The sequence below is a fragment of the Notolepis coatsorum genome (assembly GCF_963971535.1).
Source record: "Notolepis coatsorum genome assembly, chromosome: 11".
NCBI lineage: Eukaryota > Metazoa > Chordata > Actinopteri > Aulopiformes > Paralepididae > Notolepis > Notolepis coatsorum.
This window is the reverse complement of record NC_140175.1, coordinates 78,518,593-78,530,794: the sequence shown is the minus strand read 5'-3', so window position 1 is coordinate 78,530,794 and position 12,202 is coordinate 78,518,593. Positions and strand designations below refer to the sequence as shown.

The 12,202-nt window shown below is 42.2% G+C and overlaps 1 protein-coding gene across 1 annotated transcript in view; it reads left to right on the top strand.

Annotated features, from left to right (window-relative positions):
* derl2 (derlin 2) overlaps positions 1-12,202 on the top strand; it is a 54,291-nt gene that overhangs the window by 21,124 nt on the left and 20,965 nt on the right. Inside the window, exons 2-3 of the mRNA XM_084324667.1 lie at positions 6,425-6,490; positions 10,222-10,295. Of these exons, the coding sequence (XP_084180793.1) occupies positions 6,425-6,490; positions 10,222-10,295 (140 nt within the window). The remainder of the gene's footprint in view (positions 1-6,424; positions 6,491-10,221; positions 10,296-12,202) is intronic.

Here is a 12,202-nt window from a genome sequence, read left to right as displayed (position 1 = left end):
TGCTGATTATTTTTTCGATTAGTCGACTAATCGAAAACCAATGTCAACAACAAAAAAAAAAAAGGGATTTTTTTTTTTTTTTTTTTTTAACTACCTATCTTTGTGAAAGTGGCTTCTCAGCTCTGGTCCAGCTGAAGACAGAGCAGAGGAACAGATTGGACATTGAGCATGACCTCAGAGTTGCTTGTCTACCATCACCCCAGACTTTGAGACTCTTGTCAGGACCAAACAACAACATCATAACATGATGATCCCATAGCAAATTAAAATAATGACTCATGAAACATTTGAATTTGGATCTTGCAACTTTAAATGAAATGTATTTGAAATGTTGAAGTCAAGAATACAGTCAGTCAGTGCATTGAGTCAAGTGCAATCACTCATAACAACTTAAGATAAATAAATTAAATAATACAAAATTGGAAGTGTAGTGCACTGTACTTTAAGTTTAAATAACTAAAATAATAATAAGAAAAAAGAAATAACTAGCAGCAGCATCTGCCCCCAGCACCACGGCTGATGGGGCTGTAACTTGGTCCACGACCAGGAGGGGAGGGTGACGTACACTACTGAGTACTGACGTCGTGGAACAGCTGTAGGGGGAGACGGGGATGAGTCAGATCAGACAGACTTCTAGGTCTTTTGTTTGCTGGGTGTGAGAGGAGTCCGTGTGTGTGTGTAATTGTGTATGTGTGTGTGTCTTACTCTGATCGCTGTGTGAGAGTGAGAGGAGTGTGTGTACTGTACTGTGTAATTTGTGTATGGGTGTGTCTTACTCTGATCGCTGTGTGTGAGTGAGAGGAGTATGTGTGTGTGTCTTACTCTGATCGCTGTGTGTGAGTGAGAGGAGTATGTGTGTGTCTTACTCTGATCGCTGTGTGTGTTAGTAGTGGTGGTGGTATTGGTGGAGTTAGTAGTGGTGGTATTGGTGGTGTTAGTAGTGGTGGTGGTGGTGTTAGTAGTGGTGGTGGTGGTGTTAGTAGTGGTGGTGGTGTTAGTAGTGGTGGTGGTGTTAGTAGTGGTGGTGTTAGTAGTGGTGGTGGTGTTAGTAGTGGTGGTGGTGTTAGTAGTGGTGGTGTTAGTAGTGGTGGTATTGGTGGTGTTAGTAGTGGTGGTGTTAGTAGTGGTGGTGGTGTTAGTAGTGGTGGTGGTGGTGGTGTTAGTAGTGGTGGTATTGGTGGTGTTAGTAGTGGTGGTGTTAGTAGTGGTGGTGGTGTTAGTAGTGGTGGTATTGGTGGTGTTAGTAGTGGTGGTGGTGGTGTTAGTAGTGGTGGTGTGGTGTTAGTAGTGGTGGTGGTGTTAGTAGTGGTGGTATTGGTGGTGGTGTTAGTACGTGTCTTACTCTGATCGCTGTGTGTGAGTGAGAGGAGTGTGTATGTGTCCAATGTGTGTGTGTCTTACTCTGATCACTGTGAGTGAGAGGAGTGCGTGTGTGTGTAATTATAATGTATTGTGTGTGTCTGTCTGATCATCATCATCTCCTGCAGGAGTGCAGGGGAACACAGTACACCATTTACAATTTCTGATGCCAGCAGCCAGCAGGACATTGGCGCCATTGTTATGAACAACCGCCACAAGCTTGCTTGGAGGGATCTCAAACCTTTCCACAGCCTGCTCAATCCATGTAGCAATGTTGGTCCCAGTGTGCCGTTCTTCGAGTGGCATGGTTGTGAGGCAGAAGCTATTGAGCTTCCAGTCATCACTTATAAAGTGACAGGTGATGCCAAGATATGCCTCTGTCGCAACACTGGTCCAGGCATCAGTTGTCAGGGCAATCTTGTTCTTGTTTGCTTTAAGAGCAATTTTAACCTTAGCAAAAGTATCTTCATACTTTCTCTCCATGAGCTTTGTAAAATGAGTTCTGGAAGGTAAGGTGTAACCTGAATGGAATGTTATGTGGTGACCATCTGCTTAAAGCCCTCATCTTCAACCATCGATAATGGTCTCATGTCTTTAACAAGCATGGTGAGGATGCTCTCTGTGAAGACTCCAGCCATTTGAGGGGTGCATGAGCCTCTCTTCAGGACAAACTCATCCACACGTGTTTGCTTTGCCCTACAATAGAAAGAGAACAAAAAAAACAGAAAGCTGTATTAATTATCATCAGAATTTGTAGGCTATAGTATCAGACTATCAGTTTATTTTTATTAATTATAGTCAGCCTTATATATACCTAGGCTAGAAGTAATAATATTGAGATGCAATATCTATGTTTTCCCACTAGAGGGAGTTATCGCTTAAGGGATATTATTTTGTGGACTACAGACAGAGTGACTACAGATATATACGTGAGGTATTTCCGTATCCGGTTGGTCGGCATAACAAACGAAACTAAAAGTGAAGCAGCGCCAGCAACGCTGTAACCTCACCTGTACTAACTACTAAGCATGGCGCTGTTTAATAGGGGTGGACGGTATGGTCTAAAATGTATATCACGGTATAATTTGAAGCATAGACGGTAACGGTATATATCACGGTATCATCGTTTTTGATAAAAAAAAATTTTATTTTATATATATATATATATATATATATATATATTTTTTTTTTATAAAATATATATATTATATAATTAGACTTGTACTTGTATTATCTGCGAGACATCGCCACCACGCAGCAAGCTCCACTGTCTGTGTGTACTCTAGTAGCCTCCAGCTACTCGAGTAGCCTCGAGCAGAGCTACGGCCAGGATTCTCCGGCGCTGCACCTGGACCCTATTGGCATAACGTTACTTAACTGTGCTCATCAAGCCCTCAGCTCGAATACGCATCGAATCAGTGTTATAAGACATTGATATCAGGAGCTATCTGTAGCTACTGCTAGCCGGATATATAACGTTAATACAACGCCTCAGTGAATTATTTAGTTCAATGGGACATTTCGTTTTGAACGGTGAACTTACTTGCGTTAACGTGAGCTAACGGCTAACGGAGCTATCATACACGTCTACTCTACTAGACTTGATGGAGCGTTTGTTGATGTCAGGAGCTATCGGTAGCTGGCCGACTAGATACCGTTCGGTTAGACAATGCCTCATCATGTATTAAACTAAAAGTGAATAGTTGACTGGGTCATTTTGTAACGGTAGCTAAGCTAACGTTAGCTCAGGGAGACGTCCCGTCCCACTAGACTACGTGTTTACATGCGTGCGGGAGGGGCTGGCACGCCCACTGCGCGAAGCCTCCTAAATAACTTTTTCCAGTTCGCACATATCTATTATCTATGACTAATTCTATCTATTTTTAGGGGCAAATGCGAGTGAAATAGTCGCGCAGTGGTTACATGACGTCATTGCTATTTTAGAGCTGCACTACCGGTTACACGGTATAGGCAAAATCCATACCGTAGAGCAAATTCATACCGTTTATACCGTATACCGTTTATACCGTCCACCCCTACTGTTTAACGTTACTTACAACATACAGCAGCAGCGCAGCCTCTATAAGCCTCAGCAATAGAGTTCGCATAGCAAGCATTATATCCATATCCATGAGACGTTCTGTTTTCCAACGTAAAAAATACAATACTATGGCTAACTACTCTAGAACTTACCCATGTTCCGACGACGTCACCGTGGCTCCGGGGTGCTTTCGTTTTAGATGTTCGTGCATCGCCGTGGTGCTGCTGTGAAATGCCAATTCCACCTTGCATAATCGGCATTTAACAGTTTTCTTCGGTTTGTCATCTGTAAAGAATTCCCACACCTTTGATGCCCTCGGTCTCGCTTTTTTTAATTCATCTCCTCCGTCTTTCTCTCTCCCTTCCGCCATCTCATCTCCTCTGTCTTTCTCTCTCCCTTCCGCCATCGTTCATTCTTTCTTCTGAAGTGAAGTTCTTACCTGCAGGCTGCGCCGTTAAGTACCAGAATGCACTGCAGTCAGACAATGGAAACTATACTGCCCCCAGCAGTTCCTGTAGTGCATTGCAGTTACAAATGAACATTTGCGCATTGCAGTTACTTATTATTAATTGTTATTGTTATTGTTTTTAATGACTAATCGACGCAACAATATCTCGTCAACGATTTTTCATAATCGACATCGTCGATTATGTCGACTAATCGTTGCAGCCCTAATTTACAACAAGCATTGCAAGGGCAAGGCTAAGAGAATCAAGACTCCAGTCACCCGAACAACTGCCTCTTTGAACTGCTGCGGTCAGGCAAGCGATACCGGAGTCTCAAGGCGAGCACAGAAAGACTCAGAAGAAGCTTCTATCCCCAGGCCATCAGGCTGCTAAACGAACAATGAACACTACGCAACAACAACCACCAAACGCACATAGCACACACATCCACACGCACACACTCACTTTAAACAAACACACTGTAGCACCCACTCCACACACTTTATAGCACACACCCACTTTAAACAAACACACTGTAGCACCCACTCCCCACACTTTATATTTATTGATGAAGGATTGCACTACAACTCGTACACCTTACTGTAAATTGTACCTAAATTGTACCTCCTCCCATTTCTGCTTTGCACTATATAGTACTGTACATTAGTACACTGCATAGTATTGTATATTATATGGTAACTCAGAACATTGTACATATGTCTATACCGAACACTGTGACCTCATTTTCTTCTTCTAAATTACATGCTATACTATGTTATTTGATACTATCTTGTCTAGCACAGTCTCTGGAGCGTAACAGTAAGAAGCATTTTGTATGAAAGTATTCTGTACTTCTGTATGACAACTATTAAAGAAACTTGAAACTATGCACAGCTGCACACTCATCAGTGCAATCAGACCACAGACCTGCCGGCGATTACAGCGGAGCCACAGAACCCCCCCCCCCCCCCCCCCCCTTTTCTCACTAATGGAACTGGTGTCGTGGATCACTCCCCTGTGAGCGTTTCCAGGGTTAGCGGCTAACGTTAGTTAGCGTAGTTAACGGCTAACTTAGTTACCGCCTCTCTAGGCGTGTGTATGTACGTGACGTAAATTGGGCAAGTGTGTGTGTCTGTGTGAGGGAGAGAGGAAAGTGCTGCGCTAAAGTAAGTCTCATCTCAGCCGCGGCGGCTTAGAAACTGACGTGAGGTTTTGTGCAAAACATCACGATGTCCACGATATGTTTAAAAAGTGTATTGTTAATGAATTGTACCCGATATTTATTTAATATCGTCATATTGCCCACCCTAAACTGGATCATATTTCAAATACCACAGACAGTACAGACAGTACAGGACTCGGTAGGACAGCATTTTCTTGCAGCCCCAAAGTCCTGGAATGACATACATTCAAACAAAGTTAAAGTTGGAAGTTCTTCCTTCCCTTATGGAATTTAAATGTCTGATTTAATTTCTATATGATTCATGTTGTTCTGTTTTTAACTGATTGCACTGCACATTGTTTTGTCTTGTTGTACACTCAGCAGTTCTGTAAATGAGGTGGCCTCAGCCTCACCTCAGAGCTCACTTGAGTATAAATAAAGGTTTCAATCAAAACTGTCTTACTTTCACTTTTACACTGAACTCTGAGTCCCTCCTATGGTAGTCTCCTAGTTCTTCAAACTGCACAGTGTAAGATATGGTAAACCATAGACACAAACAACTGATTCTACATTCCAACAGAACAATCCAACAACAACACATTGGAATCACAATATGACCACCAAGCCACAGATAACGTTACTTTGTTTCCGATGTGAAAAGGGCAATTTACAGCACTATATGTCCATCTCACTTTAGCAATTCTGATTGGAAGGTGGAATCAAAATGATTGAATCTTCCCTGAGATTGTAACTTTGTAGCAAAGACCTGTGTCAAGCTAGTGACAACAATAATTTAACTTTTTCAAAATAAAAGCTGCAACATATTCGTCTTTTCAACCTTTTTTGGACAATAATATAATTTATTGTTTTCTTCTTAAAGCAATATCATCAGTAGGGGATTTTCAATATGGCCCAAGCCTAGTGGGCAGCCAATCATATAAGGAAGAACTAGGAGCTTGCTGAGCCCAAGTTCTTTAAAGAAACACGCCAACATCATGAGAAATGGGCTTATGGATACCAATTTACTCTCTGTGTGTTCAGTAGAAAGCTATCTGACTGCAAGCAGTCCGTATCCGCTTCATTTGTGCTATGCTAGACTAACTTGCAGCCAGAAGCTGGTGTCTTATCTTTTTGTTTGACTTTTATCATGTCTATTTTATTATCTATTCTATTATCATAATTTGTATTTTTTGCACAATCGAAGCGGGCATGGCCACCTTCATTTCACTCTGTCTTACTCTTGTGTATGTGATTAATAAACCTCTTGAATCTTGAGACTCCTTTAAGAAATGTACAGCCACTACTACATTGTGTTAAGTGTGTAGCCTGAGGATGGTGATTTGTCAGTACCTAGTGTTTTTCAAAGCTGTACCACCAGACATTGCTTCCCTGACTATGAGCTTTCTACTCAAACAGCAATTGGAGCTCATCACACCCTTTCAACTATACTTCAACCCTGATTTGATACTAAGGAATTACCAGGTAAAGTCATGTTCATACCAACAGGTGTTTTCAGAGCATGTCTCTCCCAGTCTCCCTGTCCTCTCCTCTCTGTCTTGTTCTCCAGCCTCAGCTAACAGGTGTTTTCAGAGCATGTCTCTCCCTTAGGCCTTTCACACGAGCCGGTTCCCGAACGTAGTAATCTTGAACCGGCCAGCGTATTCACACCGGGAATAATTGGTTCGGAACATGACTGAGGCTTTAGTTCGGCCCTCTAAGAAAACACTGAGCACTGATTTTTCATGTTCCGAACCAATTATTCCTGGTGTGAACGCGCCGGCCGGTTCGAGATTACGTCCGGGAACCGGCTCCGACTCGGAGCCCGGCCGGTGTGAAAGGCCTACCTACCTGTCCTCTCTGTCTCGTTCTCCAGCCTCAGCTAACCGGTGTTTTCAGAGCATGTCTCTCCCTGTCCTCTCTGTCTCGTTCTCCAGCCTCAGCTAACGGGTGTTTTCATAGCATGTTCTCTGTCCTCTCCCCCTGTCTCCCTCTCATATATATTATATGTCATTGTATACCGTAAATCCTCTAATAGAGGAGGGACCTCCAATAAAGGAGGCGCCTCTTATTATGGCCGGGTGGTTTGATGCATTTAAGGCCTCTGCATGCTACAGAAACTGCAACGCAACTGCAACACAACATCAGCGCGACTTCAACTCAACATGTTGCAGAGGGTGTTGTAGACTGTGTTGCGAGGATGTTGCGTACCTCTCCCCAAAATCTAATCTGAACAACCTTGCGTTGTTGTTGCGTAGCAGTGATTGGTTGGTTAACGAATGGGGTCGGGGCTGTCATAGAATAATATTGGTCCCGCAGGCAGGAATACTATCCTCGAGTGCCCGTGAGCCGCAGGGGACTTCCATAGCATACGCCTTCAAATCATCTTACCTTGATGATTAAAAGCCTCCACAATTTAGTAAACGGTGTTCCCATGGCTGGTGTTGATATTTTACGATGCCAGCTTGTGATAATTTGTTGTAGCCAGCCAGCTAGCGTTGATGCTATTCAATGCTATCATACCCAACTAACGTTAATACCATTCAGAATTTATTAACATAGCTACAACAACACCGTAACGTTAATATAATTACATGCATCATTGTTTACAATGAACGGTGGGGCTAATCGAAAGGACTGGACACGGACAAGTTAAATAGCAATCAATTAATTTAATACAACAGGTTCGAGCTGCACTTTCGTGCCTATACGACCGCACAACAGCCACAGTGATATACACGGCTTTGACAAGCTCTCTCTCCTGTCGATTAAAATCAGCAGCTCTTCCTCGACCTCGAGTGCCTGTAGCTGCCTGCATTTGCACAAAGGCGTCCATCCCTGCTGCTAGCTAACGTTAAAACTAACCTAAAGTTAGTTGTTCAACAACGATCTACAGACACCAACAAACACAGAAGTTACACAAGCAGAATACATCACAAATACTTCCGGTCGGGGGATTTCAAAATAAAAGAGCGACGTCTAAAAGCACCGGAAATACGTTTATTTTGTACATTATCTAACGTTATTACATGGCGTTTTCACATTAGCCGAAATGCTTGCTTGTGATTGGTCAATAGCGCTCGTCAGAGGTCTGATATTACTCTATAACGGACCTCTGTGGAACAATAATGACCGCTGTGCGCAGCTGTTCGCAATCAAGGCCACTGACACACTGCATCACTGCAGCCAATCAGACACACCTGCTGGCTGCACTGACAGTGGAGTGTGTGTGACGATGACAGCGGAGCCAGAACAGAACTGCGTCTGCATTTGATCTCGTCTTGTCGATGTAAAATTAATTAGGTATATTGTTAGTAAGTTAGCCATGTAATAAGCGGGATAATGTATAGCTATACTCTTATCATTGTCGCAAAATAATTGACCTTCACTGACGTTTAAAACACCTCGGCGCTGCGCCTCTGTATTTTAAACTCTGTCGGTCAATTATTTTGCGACAATGACCTCGTAGCTATACATTATCCCTTACTTATCACGAACCTACACTAACTTTAGATTAGTTTAGGTTCGTGTTAACGTTAGATAATGTACAAAATAAACGTATTTACGGTGCTTTTAGACGTCACTCTTTTATTTTGAAACCCCCCGCCCGGAAGTAAAAATGGTGCTTCTTTTTCTGCTTGTTATCAATGGGTTGGTTGAGAAGGGAAGTTTCATCTATCTAGGGAACCTAGCTACATCCGGGGTACAATGTTGCATAGGCTGTGCGACGTGAGTCGATGTTGCAGAAGCATAAAGGCAGAGTGTCTGCAACACTGTTGCATTGTCGATGTTGTGTTGCAGTTGCTTCGCAGTTTCTGTAGCATGCAGAGGCCTTTAGACAAACACAGGCCGGTCTCTAATATAAGGTCGCAAAAGAAAGTTTATTTTTTATTTTTCGTGCCGTGATATAGAATGAGAAACTCTTGCCAATGGAAATCAAGTGCTGCCTCCCGCTACACTGACTACCGTACATTAACGTTTCCCTCTGGTTAGCTTTAGCGCTAGCCGCTAGCTAACGTTGTCATAATATCTAGATCTGTGGTGTCAGCTGGATGACGTTGACTTTGTTTGCAAACGTTAACGTTCGCTATCTATATGGTGTTGGCAGACGAGGCTGGCGTTGTCCAGTTGACGCATTACAGTTAGATCATGATGCTATGATAACGTTAGTAGCTAAAGCTATTCCCTGCATGTCAACAACTCGATTTGACTGAGGAAGTCGAGAAGGTACCACACGCTAAATCGTCCCCGGACCCGCAACCTAGTATAGACGGTTCCAACTTCAGTGTGTGAATTACGTTAATCCCACAATTACTCAACTGCACTCGATATTTAAATACCAATGCTAGTCTAAATAAATGTAGACAGACAATGTAATGTAAAAAATAATAATAATAATGCAATAAAAGTCTGAAAATTAAGGGATTATGTCCATGAGTGTCATTTTTAGAAATTAAGGCCTGCCTCTTATATAAGCCTCTCTCTAATAAAGGCCTGGTGCTCTTTGCAGCTGAGGTAAATAGAAGACCCGTCCTATATTTGAGGATTTACGGTATATTTCTTTTCCCTTTAACCACTGTACCGGCCAGGCCGAGATTTATTTCACGGCACAAAATAGACCAATACAGTCCGTATTAGGGCTGCAACTAATGATTATTTTGATAGTCGACTAATCTGTCTTATTCTTTCGATTAGTCGACTAATTCGACTAATCGTAAAAAAAATGATATAAAAAAATATATATATATATATTTTTTTTTTTTTTTTTTTGCACTACCTATCTTTGTGAAAGTGGCTTCTCAGCTCTGGTCCAGCTGAAGACAGAGCAGAGGAACAGATTGGACATTGAGCATGACCTCAGAGTTGCTTTGAGACTCTTGTCAGGACCAAACAACATCCCCAGTTATCCCATTAGTTCCCCCAAACTTACTGTCGGTCTGTTATGTTAAGCTAAGAAGTCTTCAGCTGGACCAGAGCTGAGAAGCCACTTTCACAAAGATAGGTAGTGCAAACAAATTTAAATAAATAATAATAATTATTATTATTTGTTTATTTTATTTTAAACGACTAATCGACGCAAGAAGTCTGCGTCGACGAGTTTTTATGATCGACGTCGTCGATTATGTCGACTAATCGTTGCAGCCCTAGTCCGTATTAAAGTTGTTCCATTCAGATTGTATGTTGTGTCACCATCGCTCTCTCTTTTCATTTTGCAGATATGGCGACTAATAACCAACTTCCTGTTCTTCGGTCCAGTTGGCTTCAACTTCCTGTTCAATATGATTTTTTTGTATCCTTTTCCGCTCTAGTCATAATTTCACACATTCGGCACCAAACCCGAGATAAGTCGTGTTAACGCGCCAATATCTCTGGTTTTGGATGTTTTTTCTTTTATTCTATATTTTTATCCATTATTCATCCACTGACCTCGGTGTTGCCATAGGAAAGGATTTTGAGATCGCAAAAGTGCAATACCAGCTGCATCCTGCCAGATGGCAGTGTCGCCCACCCTTTGAAACCTTATATCTAACCCTGTGTCTCAAATGTCTCCGTGCGCTATATTTAGATGGAGCTGAGTAAATCGCTTCATCCGACCACTTCAAAGCGCATCTGGCACACTCTATCCATAAGTTGTGCCAAGTTATGTGCGGGACCAGATGGACACCAATACTGGAAATCGCGATCAGACAATTGGAATATTCTTTTTGGAATACCCCCAACCAAAGGTAAGGACTGACATCAATTTCAGCTTGATCCAACAATGTTTTGTAGTGTCTGTACTAGGGGTGGGAATCACCAGTTTAATCACGATACGATACGATATCGATTCTTTGGACAACGATACGATATTATCCGATATCACACAGTCTGCCACGATACGATTCGATTCAGGTGCCTGCGATCGATATGAGACGATATTATGTGCCCATTTAATACAATCAGTAACATTTAAATCAACAAAAAAAAAGGCAATGGAAATATCATGACATTTTTATTTTTGAGCTCTTCCAGACATTTAAATGAAAAACAATCTATTGTTTTTAATACAAATATACCTCCTGTTCACTGTTTTTGGTTCATTTTTTTTTTCTCGATATTAATATCCTATTCACTGTCACAGAGCTGTATTTTGGCTGGAAAAGCATATTGGGAGTCCCAAGGTGCAGTACCGGCCAGATCCTGTTAGTGGGGCTATCCCAGAGAATGCACCCTCCCAGTCCCCACTTCTCTCTGCCTATGGCTCTGGGTTAGCTTGTTAGCTCACGCTAAAGTAACGGTATCTTCGATCTTTAACGCGACGTGGGCATAATGGAGTGACGAGGATTGCAAAGCAGGTTAGATGCATTGGACCCGTTGTGGAATAAAACAGCAGGGACATGTTTTGGGTCACAGAATAGGCACACTAGTCTTGCTCTAGACGCTACTGCTGTTGATGTTAAACGGAGTTTGAGTTTCACAACACTGGGCGCGGGGCGATGACGTCGCCGGATTTTCAAAATAAGAGTATCGCAATATGAATCGATCTTTTTACGTGGCATCGATCCTATTTTATTATTGATAATAGATCGATATATCGATCTGGATCGATGTATCGTCCCACCCCTAGTCTGTACTCTGTAGTAGGGCTGACCCCTATTAGTCGACTAATCGGTCGAAAGGAGCCGTAGTCGACTGGCCAACCTTAGTCGAATATATTAAAAGAAATTTATACATTTTTATTTATTTTGATTTTTAGCATTCTTTCCAAAAGAAAAGAGGCCTAGAAGCATGGCTAACGCTAATGGCACACATACCAGAGGCTAACTGCCTACGAAAACAGGCACAGAGGCACTGAAAGAGGATTTCACCCATCTAATGAACACACTAGACTAGACAAATATCAAGATGTATCCATCAGTGGACCATTTGCATGCTTTTTCAGAGGACAAGAAGCCTTCAGTCGACTCCTTCATTTACATTTACATTTACATTTAGTCATTTAGCTGACGCTTTTATCCAAAGCGACTTACAAGTTCTGTACGACAAGCCATCAGGAAGAGCACAACTCTATCAGCTGAGTAACAATGTTCATCAAAGTGTTGAGTGCTACAGTGTAGGTTAGTTTATTAGGACAAGTGCATGACAGTATAGTCTCATTTCTCAGACATTAAGCACCCCCCACAGCCCAAATGGAATGATACAAACAGGGCTGTACAC